Raw genomic sequence first — 12,747 nt, 5'->3', positions numbered from 1 at the left:
GGAAGTTGGAGGAGAATCAGGAGCAGTTCATTAGGTTCATTAGAGAGAGACAGCATGAGCGAGAGAGAGAGACAGCATGAGCGAGAGAGAGACAGCATGAGCGAGAGAGAGAGACAGCATGAGCGAGAGAGAGACAGCATGAGCGAGAGAGAGAGAAGAGAGAGAGAGCATGAGCGAGAGAGAGAGAAGAGAGAGAGAGCATGAGCGAGAGAGAGACAGCATGGGCGAGAGAGAGAGAAGAGAGAGAGAGCATGAGCGAGGGAGAGACAGCATGAGCGAGAGAGAGACAGCATGAGCGAGAGAGAGAGAGAGAGAGAGGGAGAGAGAGAGACAGCATGAGCGAGAGAGAGACAGCATGAGCGAGAGAGAGAGAGAGAGGAGAGAGACAGCATGGGCGAGAGAGAGACAGCATGAGCGAGAGAGAGAGAGAGGAGAGAGACAGCATGGGCGAGAGAGAGACAGCATGAGCGAGAGAGAGAGAGAGAGAGGGAGAGAGAGCTCGGGCTATGCATGGCAACAGAAACCCATATATCTTCTATTAAAAATTGAAACTATATTCTGGAGAATATAGATAGATAACCAAAGGGAGAAGCACAGGGACGGGGCTGTGGGGAACACCAGCAGTACCTGAGAATTGAATTTTTTGAAGACTTTGATGTAATTGAGTTTTCAGTTGGTCATTTCTGCCTGTCAATCCAGTGGATTTAATGTTTGTCTCATGGATGGTGGCTTAGTTATGGTTATTTTGATGTTTTCCAGTCAAGAAAGTACTAAATTCTTATATTTACTACTCTAAGCCAATGTATATGTGGGATTGTGTCCCCTGAATTCACTTTAAAGCTCTGATGAATCTGGTCATTTGTTAGGAAGACAGGTTTGTAAATTGCCATTGATTCATGATGGAGTAGGCTAGCTTAGCCACCTGATGTCCTGTTTGGGTCTTTAAACACAGTAGTAAGTAATAACCAGCTCAGGAGCAGAAAAATATGCAAATTTACTATCCTGACATTGATAAATGTGCATTGGCTTGACTGGACTATGGCGAGATAATGGAGTGGGAGCAGATGTTTCATTGTATGAGATATTTTAATAATTCAGAGTTTTGTTCTTTTGCACGTGCAGCAGCGTTAGCGTGGGCAGATCACAGGGGCTGCTGTGGTCCCGCAGGGATAAATACTGCAGTGCACAGACAAACGAATCCCAGTGTTTGTCTGCTCTTTTCAGAGTTGGAGAATTACACGACGATGGGAGAAATAACGGGAAAACCCCCAAAATGACAAAATAGTGATCCAAATGAGCTTTTTTAAAAAGACAAGGGGGGGGGGGGGGGGGGGGGGGGGGGGAAATAAACATGGAAAGAATTATTGCAGGTGGCAGATTTTAAAGTGGATGTGTGAGAGAAGAGGAACAGAGGCAAAAGGTAAAAACAGGACTTGTTTGTAAGTGCTTTAACACAAGAATCGGCCAACCAGACAGCAGGAAAATAAGAGAACACAACCCAAAATCAGAGAGAACAGAAACAGACAGGAACAAAAGGATGGTGGTGGAGGTGCAGGAGCAGGTTAATCTGAACAGGGGGATTCGAGACGTGATTTAAAGGTGGGCTGAGATGTTAACATCCAAATGTCTTGAGGAATTCCAAAGTGGTGGAGCTGAGCTCCGACTGGAAGACCTGAGCCCCGTGGCGGAGAGTCGGGTGGGTGGAGAGGAGAGGAGAGGAGGAGGGAAGCTGAGGGGGTGGACCAGAGGGTTTGGATATTTCTAGAAACAACGAGACTCAGAGGAGCTTTGAAAGTCAGCAGCAGAATATTAAAATCGATACAGGAGTGACCCGGGAGCTGTGGGGGGGGGGGGGGGGGGGGGGGGGGGGGGGGGGGGCTGTCGATGATGTAAGAGGCTGATTCTGGACCAGTCGCCGTTCAATTTTTATAACTTTCAAGCAAGTTGATGATGGACAAATATGATACACAACATACTGTACAACAGGTATCTGAACTGAAGGTATGGTTGAAGGCAGTCTGGCTTTAAAGCAGAACATTTCAAATTTATACATCTTTTGCTTGGATTAAAGACATTAATATAAGCTGACTGTCAGATTTAAATGAAGGCACGCACGGGTGCACAGATGTTAACTGATGGATGCCTTCAGAAATAAACTGTGCTGTGTTAATGATGCGTTGACGATTGCGTCATTAAGCCAATAAATCTGTGCACTCATTAGCTGAACAGCAAAGTTGGGCAAAGTCGTTCGTTTATTGATGAATACACAAATTATTGGTCTGTAGAAGACGTAAAGAAACCCAGAGCTTCATCCTCAAAAAGTCTTTCTTCCTTCAAACGTGTTTTTGTCATATTTGTGGAGAACAGGCAGTGGAATTTCCACCCCGCTGCTGATACCCTGAGCAAATTCAGGAGAAGATAAAGTCATAAAGCTCACAGCAGCCCTCCTTGTTAGTGTCACTGACTGGATCCACTGATCATCTAGTTCAAGTTTATGATCTGGTGATAACACAGGCTGTTTACTCACCTAATGGTTGTCATTTGCATTTATTTCACATTTTTCTGATGCTCTTTTTTAGCGAGGCTACTGCCACATCGTTAGCTTCCCTGCTTGTAGCTTTAATATTTAGCATTATGCTACATGCAGGGTGCAGGATCAGAGTTCTCTTTCAGCCCACCGAGTGGCCTCCCTTTTATTTAAATGTAATAACTAAAACCACACACAGGATATATCAATCTTAAACTTTGGACTTTGCTATTTTGGGGTGTTCAAGAACAAAGTTGAGCGAGATAAATGAGGAGACAAGTGTGTGTTGTTTGTGGGGCTGCAGGTGCAGAACATGATGTGTCCTTTCCAGCCGTTGCTGTAAGAGTCTCATCTTGACAGTTCAATTTGTTCTGCAAATGGCTGCCAAAGGAAGCAACTGTGCTTCCTTTCTCTCCACTTCACTCACGGCTGATTCCCGTCACCACCATGGATGCTGCTGGTTCTGACATCAGTCTTCATTTCACTGTGTTTCTATGAAGTCGGATGGTTTCTTTTCACATTCATCCAGGAAAACTAAATCATGGAAGTCTCCCATCACAGGATTCGTGATGTTTTAAGAGCAAACTGAAAACTTTTGAATAATTTCCCGAACGTCCTGCAGCGTCTCGAGTAGCGGTTTTATCTCGACGTCTCCTATTAAACCAAACAAAATCAAATGATAAAGTTCAACAACTCATTTTAGGGAAAGTGCAAAAAACACATTTATGTAAATTCTTATCAGGATTTTAGCATTTAGCCGAGCACCTGAGCAAGTGGCATCGATTCAAATGCTAATCGTAGGTTCGTAGGCTCTCGCAATAGATTTAAATATTCAATGGAAATCTGTAATAACGCTTCAATAATCAAGAGAAACTGGAGAGAAAACAACTTTTAATAACGCCCTTAAGCGTGACCTTCAATTTTTTTGGAAAACCATTATTGGAAATTGTCCAGGAACATTTTGTCTTATTTGTAGAGCTGAATTTAAGTTTTTGTGTTCTTTTCTTTCTCCTGCAGGGTGATGAAGTGCTGACGGTCATCAAAATGAAGGCCCAGTGGCCGGCCTGGCAGCCGCTCAACGTGTGAGTAGCAGTTCTGCTCCCTCCAACACACGTCTCCTACAGACCTCAGGATTATTTACTGCAGCATGATGATGTTGTTGGGCTGCTCCTGACACCAGCAGAACCCGATTCCACACGGTTGATGACCGACCTTTGACTCAGTGTTGGATGGCAGCTTGGACGTTCAAATGTCAGCCGGCTCAGAATGATGGAGCATCAATCTTTCCGTCATTCAGCGGAAAACTCCCTTTTAAAAAAGTAGAGTAACCTCTTTGATGTCAGCGAGGGGGTCAAACTGCTGTAAATACCCCCCCCCCCCCGCATGATTCACCCACAGCGTCGTTCATTGCAGCAGCAAAAACATGACGACTGATGAACAAACCTCCACAGAAGCATCCAGATGAGCTTCACACAGTTGTAGTTCTGCGCCCTGTTCACACTGCGAGTGTTTGTTTTTGACTCCGCTTCTTATCTCACTGATGAGAAAAACATGGAGTTTGCTTCCTGACGATGGCGAGGAGCCACCGCGCCGTCGCCAGCGACCTCATAAACACGTCTCATCCTCACTGCCCTCACAATTTCTGACCTCCTGCCACTACCCTCATCCTCCTCATCCTCACTGTCTTCATCGTGGCCCAGTCTGTGTGAGGAGATAGTGGGAGCTGCAGGGACTTCAGGCTGGTAGCAGGAGAGGTGCCATTGTGCCCTTGAGCAAGCTACCAAAGGAAGCTCCCTCACTTTGCCACCTGTCCCTCACTGATGGCACACATCCATTCATGTACCAGTCCCTTCTCCTCTGGGCTCTTATAACATATTCTTCTTCTTCTACTTCATCTTCTTCTATCAACCTTATCATCCTCGTCATCATCAGCATCCTCGTTATCTTGTAAATCCCCATCAAATTCTCCTCCTCCTCCTCCTCCTCCTCCTCTTCATTATCTTGCTGTCATCAAAGATAATACGGAGAAAATGTTGGTCTCCAGGAGACCACTCTTCGCCTCACCAGGAGCACGCTCGCATGCTGTAGAACGTGCACACGCGGAGGTGAACACACCCCCCCGATACACGCTGCTGAGGAAATTGGGAGATGTTTTATCAGCCGGAGACCTCATTATTCCATTCCATGTTGTTATCAATGAATTACACTGTTTAATCAATAAAGAGGATCCGACTGAAATATTTCACTCATCTCCATCCCTCTTATCCTCGTTCCCATCCTCGTTTTTATCTTGCTGCCATCAAAGGTAATTGAGGGAAACAATGGAACAAAGTTCCTTGTTTGAACTGTTCAAACAAGGAACTTTGGCTTTTTTCTTCTTCTCAGAGTTAAGACGTCTGCGCAGGTACGATCAGGACCTTTTTAGTTGAAAGTGATTAAAAATAGCCGATGTGTTGATCTTATAAGTGTTAAAGTTCTTCTAGTTCTTGTCAAAACACTCCAGCTCTTTCATTACTTTAACTAACCAATCTAAGGACAGTGGAAAGCACATGAGAACATTGTGCTAATTGTTGTTGAGATCCAGTAGAACAAACACATTCTGGAGATACTAAAGTGCACGTGGAGAAACCCAAGCAACGCCTGTCACATTCAAATAATTACCCAGCATGTGCCACATGGGCAAACGATCATTTCACACATTGATTATCTGCAGCAGGAGTGCGTCAGCTCAGCCGTGTGAGCAAATGTCTGGAGGTTTGTCCGTGTTGTGCACGGTCAGGTCCTCAGAGCTCCTCCCCACCTGAGCTACACGGGGATGGTGCCTCAGATCCCCCCGATCCAAGCGCTGCAGGGCGGCGGCACGCTTCACTGTAAAGTGCTAAACAACGTGTCCAATAAAGGCTGGGGTGCGGAACGGTGAGGTGACGGCCACGATGGCGTGAATCCTGCAGCCGTAACCTCACATCTGAAAATGTCTCTCCTGACATCCAAGCCATAACGGAGACAAACCAACAGGAAGTGACAGACCCACTCTTTCTCTCCAGCTGTTTTTGCCCTATTTAATGTGATCATGTGTCAGCAAAGCTGCTGAAACTTCACTTAGAAACAGTTTATTGGCTCGCTGTTCTAAAAAGAAAAGAAATAAATGCACATGCTGGTGTAACTCCCATTCAGTCACACTTCCAGGAAGTCAGCCAGTCCAGTAGGGAAGCTGCAAAGATTGTGAGTCAATTTAACCTGCTGTTGCGCAAATGAGACTCCCAACATGACAACTCCCATTAAGGAATGGTTAAGCCAGTGGTGGCCACAGACCATTTCTTTCTCATCATCGGTTCTGAGTGAGTCTTCACTAGCTTCCCCTCCCCAGAGGCCGTCTCACTACTGGCATCGAGAGGCTGTCTGTAGCCAGCAGAGGTTGTTCAGGGAGTCCAGGGATGGACATCCTGCATTGGGGCCATGCTGGAGAAGGGGATGAGAATAGGAGAAGGGGATGAGAATAGGAGAAGGGGATGAAGAAGGCTTCATATAACGATGAAGAGGAGAAGCAGCATCAGAATCCTGCAGAATAACCTCCAACAGGCCACCAACTCTGGTGCTGTGGACTTTCTGCTGCACGCAGCATCTTCCAGTTTGACCAGTTTGTTGGTGGGTCAGTAAATGTCTGGGGAGGCATTTTGTTGGAGGACTGCACATACGTGGTGCCCCCACTGCTGTGAGTTACTGGCAGACTGGTCCGGCGGGCTCGGGGTACCTTGTGCATGGCTCCCCATCTCTGTGCCACCGATGATCATCCAGAATAGAAGAAGCACCTCTGCGGCGATCACGAGAGGTGTGGATCCACTTCCAGTATGGCAGCAGTATCGATCCTCAGGCCCCCACCCGTCATCTCATTGGGAGCAGGTCCAGATGTTGTAGGGAGAGCACCCACATATGGAGGCCGTGCACCCTGCTGAGCCGGGGTCTGAATCCCTCTGTATTCCTGTTGGGTTTATAACCTGATGTAGACTCCAGTCCTTGGTGAGGTAACGATTTAGCTTTCTCGGTGAAGTACACCATCGGTGAATTGTTTTAACTGGAGGGTTTTCTTGACTTGTCGATTCTCAACCAACTTCATATTGAACTTAAATAGTTATGTTGATGAAAGTGCCTCTGTGGCACTCGAGAGCTCCTTTTTATCTGCCTACTCCCACTCTCTGTCTTCACACATCTACCTAATAAGCGAAGGGACGACACTGAGAAATAAGGTTTGGGAGTCGAGAATACAGCTGTTAATGAGGCTGCCTGTTTTTATTTGTGACACTGTCAGAACTCCTCAGGATTTCAGGGTTGATGCTGCTTCACCAGCTACACCAAGTCTACAGAGTTGAGTTTAAGTTTTCTTTGAACAAAAGTGCAACTCCTAGTGCAGCAAAAGAAACGTACTGGAGCTCTGCAGCAACGGGTCGAGATCATCGTTTAATGAAGGGGGGATGAAGCAGATAAAAGCATAAAAAGTTAATATAAATGCAAATAAACGTGAAGTAAATGGACCAAATTAATTACCTAAGTTTTGTGCTAAAGTTCCACTTTCTTGCTGCAGGAACCTCAGAAATAAAAGCGTCATCATAATCATCAAGCTTTGGTCTGCCAAGAAGATTAATTATATTAATTTTGCAGAATTTATCGAAAGAGGCGTTATCAGCATGTGTGCGCAGCTCTATTGTGATTTATTCTGAACATTTTAAAAAATTCAAGTGGCTGTTTAATCTGAAGACCTGTCGGCAAAAAGCATTAAGTCCTAATTAGTGTTTGTCAACCTTCATTCTGACTCCCTGATCCATTAATGATGATGATGATGAGGCGATCATGCCGATATAAAGCAGAGAAAAGTCTCACTGGCTCCATAACTAACACGCTTCTCTCTTCCTGCTCTGTCTCACTTTTCCATAAATGTAATCTTAAATATAACCGGAGCCAACGGCGCTCACCGAGTGGGGGCCCGGGAGTGTCGACTGGAGTTGTGTGTTCCCAGTGGAGCAGGGCTATTTCACATTCTCAGGAGCCATCATTAGCAGAGTGCATGGGGCAGGACTGAGGGAGCGGAGTCAAATGGATTTACATGGCTGTGGTGACAGGTGGAAAAGAAATCCCCTGATAATTCTCTGTGTCACAGTGAGAATCTTCCCACTCCTAATTATTAATCTTGTACTGGCTGGGAACATTCCTGTAATTAGGATGGCTGTCAATCATTGGTCGGACATCCCGAGGCGCGCAGGCGTCTCTGTGCCCCCAGTGGCGGAACAAAGGAATTGCACGAAGCAGATATCTGCAGTCGACAGTTAAGTACGGACAGAAGAGACCTCATGGCTGCCAGTCTCTTGGATTCAGCCGCATGCATTTCCATCTCTGGAGTACTTCCAGACAAGCTGGAGCACGAGTCTTACAGTTTCACTTTTCTGAAAACTTAGTTATTCATCTCTTCCTCATTTGGATGGAGGAGTTGTGCGATGATCCAAAGAAACTAGGACAACCAGAGAAGTGGAGCTTTAGGTTTGGACCCATACAGATGTCAAAAGAGCCGATAGATGACCTGGACGTTTTAATAATTTAACCCATCTATAATCATGCTCATTGTATATGTGGTAGTGTGCACCACCGCACGATTGTTATTGAGGTTAAAACAACAACAACAAGATGAAAAGAAGCAATTAAAAAAAGAGCCTGACCTCATTCTCATTCTGGTTCCCAGGCGCGCCGCCCCCTCAGCTGAATTCTCAGTGGACCGGAGCCGCCACATCATGTCCTTCCTGACCATGTTGGGCCCCAGTCCGGACTGGAATGTGGGTCTCACTGCCGAGGACTTGTGCACCAAGGAGTGTGGCTGGGTCCAGAAGGTGGTGCAGGACCTGATCCCTTGGGATGCGGGCACAGACAGCGGCGTGACGTATGAGGTGAGTCCCTGATCGTTCCACCGTGGTTGGCTCCCCAGCCTGCTTCTCCAACGTTCATCCCTGAGATAACCTTCCTCCTCACACTCAACACAGCTTGTTTTTGCCTTCCCGCTTGCACGTTGACCTCGTGTTTACGGCCGCCTTTTCCGCTTCATCTGCCTGTCTACTCACATCTGCAATCACTCCCTCTCTCACCTTTTCACTTTCCGCCAGTGTGAAACTGTTGGTGTGTCATCGCCCATCCAATTCCCGGCTAACAGCCTTGAACGCTTGTACCCCTGCTGCCCTCGTCAAGAGGTGCCGTCTGGTGGATGCCCCCCGGCTCCACCAACAGATTAAGTCTTGAGTGGGCATGCTTGTGAAACCTTTCCTCGTTCCCTCGGCACTTTCCCAGATGTGTGCGGTGCGTTTTCTTGGCTGATGTGGCCCGTGTTCAGTTCTTGCTTTGTCCTCTTTTATGGAACGCTTCATCGTCAGCGTTGTTAAAAATGTGGGAAAAATCAAAACAAAACATCAAGCCGTCGTTTTCGGTAAAACCATCAAATTTGGACTTCCCCCCCTTCGCAGGAAAACTCTTGGGGGCTGGATGAAGCACTAAATAGAAAGATTTTTAGTGTTGTAGAGTGTCCACAAAGCCGCATCATCTGCCTGTTTCTAAGCGTTGACCCTCACCTCTGAGCAGCAGCCATTAGGAGCCATCAGTCGTCTTCCTGGGCGCTGCACACCTCAGTCATCTCCACTGTGAACCGTGTCACAGCTGATTCCTCCGGTCAGTCGTCTTCCTGGGCGCTGCACACCTCAGTCATCTCCACTGTGAACCGTGTCACAGCTGATTCCTCCGGTCAGTCGTCTTCCTGGGCGCTGCACACCTCAGTCATCTCCACTGTGAACCGTGTCACAGCTGATTCCTCCCTCACTCCATCCCTGGTTCCCTTTGAATGAAGGTGATGGATGCTGAGCCACGAAGCGCTTGGCTTGCTGTAAAAGTCATGAAATTGAACATCTCCCCACGGTTTTTCCTTCCTTAAATAAGTATTAAGGTGATTCCATGCAAAGATCTGCGCAGCTTTAGAACCCGGACGTTCCAGCTTTGGCAGTTTGAAGGTGCGACTGTGGTAAAATGTCTGGTTCTGCACGGGAATTTGCCAGAGGGAAAAAAGCTTCCAAATTACTGAGTCCCCTGAACTGTTGCTTAATGAGATGCACATTTTAATGTTGTGTTTTTGAAAGCTGCGGAAATCATAGTGCACACTTGTGAGATGGAGGCAGAATAATAACTATGTAATGTGCAGAGAGACAATCTTGATTCAAGCCGACGCAGAATAAACACATTGAACTGAACAGCAACAGCGGTCTGGCTTTGTTGGCTCCTAATAACTTCGAGCCTTCTAATGGCAACAAAGAGCTTTAGATTAACTTTAGTTTGAATTTTCTCCTTTTGGCTCAGGGCGTAGAAGGAAATGCTCTCCCTCTGGTGTTGGACAGCCCAACAAACCTCCAGCAGCAGCAACCTAACAGGGGCTTTTTATAAAACACAAATAATTGCCTTTTTCCCCTGGTTGTCCTCTGTGGGTGGTGAAGGGTGGGCTGGACTTCTGATTCCAAACAGCCTCTGGTGGTGATGTTTCTATCAACCTCATGCTGGCGTACGTCTTCCATAAAAACTACAGCTTCTTTCCGAAAAAAGGGAATATTTTCACCATTCCTTCTCCCTCCTCTCTCCTTCTTTCAGTCTCCCAATAAGCCGACTCTGCCCCAAGAAAAGATCCGACCCCTGACCAGCCTGGACCATCCACAGAGCCCTTTCTATGACCCCGAGGGGGGCGCCATCACGCCTGTGGCCAGAGTTATTGTGGAACGCATTGCCCGAAAGGTCAGTGGTTTTATGTTGGATCATCTCTGTGGATGTTGGATCATCTCCAGCCATGCTTTAGACCCTAATGCAGATGTGGGGATCCATATTAAAGGATGGTAGACTGAGCTGCCATTAAAGTCTTAAGATTCTGATACAGTTACTGCAGAGCCCTCGTTAAGCCCTTTTTTATGGCTGGTGTAAATGGACTTTTGCAGAAATATTAGGTTTTTGAATGATTTGCTGGTTTCCCTGGATGTCTGGATGAAAGCTTTTCAGTCCTCTAGTGGCATCTAGAGGCAGCTGCTGGCATTTTTTGGTAGTTATTTCCAGTGTGATGCCACGAAGGGTTTGGTGTTGTACTCACACAAACAGGCGTTCACATCGACCCACAGAGTCCATTATTTATATCTGCTCCTGCTCTGTTGTTTAAGTACATCAGCTGAGAGAATTTATGAGCTCACGGTGAGCTTCCCATTTCCCTCCTGTCGCCTCAGCACTGATAGAATCAAACAAATTAAGATTCAGCAACGCCAAGAATGAAAGGCAGCACAAGTGTGTCCATGTTTTCCGCAGGGGGAGCAGTGCAACATTGTGCCAGATAATGTGGATGACATCGTAGCAGATATTGCCCAGGAGGAGAAAGAGGAAGGTGTGGCCCTGCTGGCTTTTCTCTCTTTCATACACAAGATCGAACGTGCTGTTGACAGCTGTGTTATTCGCGCTCACTTGATCACGCTGCAGATGATACTCCAGAGACCTGCATCTACTCCAACTGGTCTCCGTGGTCCGCCTGCAGCTCGGCCACATGCGAAAAGGGCAAGAGGATGAGACAAAGGATGCTGAAGGCCCAGCTGGACCTGAGCGTCCCCTGCCCGCACACACAGGACTTTGAGCCGTGCATGGGTCCCGGATGCAGCGACGAAGGTGAGCCTCTCAGGGGCGACTGACGCTGCGCAGGTGGGGTGGAGAAGGCCGCCGACAGCACCTCCTCCAAATTTGAAATCACACTCCATTGAGGACAACTTGAAAGTGCATTTTTTATTCCAGCATTTCTTGGCCACAGATTCATGCTCAGGGCCAAATTCGAGACTTCAGGCAAGAGGATGAGTTGATGAGTTTAGTAGATCGTTAATATTCGTCTCTGATGATGGCAGTGAAACCGTTCCTGGTTGTTGATGGCTGTTATGTTCTCTTCTTTAAAAAAACAAAGGCATTGAAAAACCACTTGAATAAGAGACATAAGGGCAGATATAACAGTTAACAAGTATTGAGGAGATTACGCTGACTTTGCTTCAGATGCCTCCACCTGTATGATGTCGGAGTGGATCACATGGTCTCCGTGCAGCGCGTCCTGTGGGATGGGCTCGCGTTCCCGTGAGCGTTACGTGAAGCAGTTCCCAGACGACGGCTCCATCTGCACGCTGCCGACGGAGGAGACCGAGGACTGCGTGGTCAATGAGGAGTGCTGTGAGTTTTCCTGCTTCGCTTCAGCGTCACTGCGGAGCAAGTGTGTGCACAAGTGCACGATTACTGAATCCTGACTCTGCTTGGCGGGCTCAGCTCCCAGCAGTTGCCTGGTTACGGAGTGGGGTGAATGGGATGTCTGCAGCGCCACTTGTGGTCTCGGCATGAAGAGGAGGGAGCGCTTGGTGAAGATGCCTCCTGCAGACGGGTCTATTTGCGGAGCCGAGGTGCTGGAAGTGGAGAAGTGCATGATGCCAGAATGCCGTAAGTAAACAACCGTGGTGGTGATCAGGAACCGTTCTGGCACCTCCTCCGCATCAAATCTGGAGAAAAGTGCCAAATTAAGCAAATGCGCTGGGTGCCAACCGGCAAAGAGACCGATGCTGACGTGTGTTGTGTGTAGATACGATCCCCTGCATGCTGACTCCCTGGTCCGAGTGGAGCGACTGCAGCGTGACCTGTGGGAAGGGTTTGAGGACGCGGCAGCGCATGCTGAAGTCCCCCGTGGAGCTGGGAGACTGTACAGAAGAGCTGGAGCAGGTGGAGAAGTGCATGCTGCCAGAGTGTCGTAAGTAATCATCAGCTACTCCATCGCATGTCACACTTGCAGACCAGCAGGACCCCTGTAACAAGGTGGGGATGAGGTTTTTTTTGGTTCATCCTGGAGCCTAGGAATTAAGTGTCAAACGGGGGTCACTGTTTCGCTCAAGAAGGTCATGACGCATCTGTTTTATAAGTGGGAAACAAAAGTCAAACCAGATTTATGGTACAGTATTTAAAAAGGATCATTTAGAGACCTTGAGCTTTTTAAACACTCCCGGTGTGAAGAATACACACGTTAGAAAGTAGCAGCTGGATGCTGATACCCTACTAACAATGTTTGGTTCCAGAACCCTCTGATTAGCTTTTTTGCCCTTTGTTTGCTAAATGTCAGGCAGTGGTTCCATGTTTTGTTCCCTCAACAGCCCCCT

General features: G+C 47.3%; 1 protein-coding gene across 1 annotated transcript in view; it reads left to right on the top strand.

The window, feature by feature from the left end:
* Positions 1 to 12,747, top strand: part of LOC105419906 (spondin-1) — a 39,706-nt gene that overhangs the window by 25,441 nt on the left and 1,518 nt on the right. Inside the window, exons 7-14 of the mRNA XM_029846286.1 lie at positions 3,545 to 3,609; positions 8,256 to 8,457; positions 10,190 to 10,330; positions 10,886 to 10,961; positions 11,054 to 11,236; positions 11,609 to 11,779; positions 11,873 to 12,040; positions 12,180 to 12,344. Coding sequence (XP_029702146.1) covers positions 3,545 to 3,609; positions 8,256 to 8,457; positions 10,190 to 10,330; positions 10,886 to 10,961; positions 11,054 to 11,236; positions 11,609 to 11,779; positions 11,873 to 12,040; positions 12,180 to 12,344 — 1,171 coding nt within the window. The remainder of the gene's footprint in view (positions 1 to 3,544; positions 3,610 to 8,255; positions 8,458 to 10,189; positions 10,331 to 10,885; positions 10,962 to 11,053; positions 11,237 to 11,608; positions 11,780 to 11,872; positions 12,041 to 12,179; positions 12,345 to 12,747) is intronic.

Source organism: Takifugu rubripes, chromosome 13 (assembly GCF_901000725.2).
Source record: "Takifugu rubripes chromosome 13, fTakRub1.2, whole genome shotgun sequence".
NCBI lineage: Eukaryota > Metazoa > Chordata > Actinopteri > Tetraodontiformes > Tetraodontidae > Takifugu > Takifugu rubripes.
Note: the sequence above shows the minus strand (reverse complement) of the source record. Positions and strands in the feature narration are given on the sequence as shown.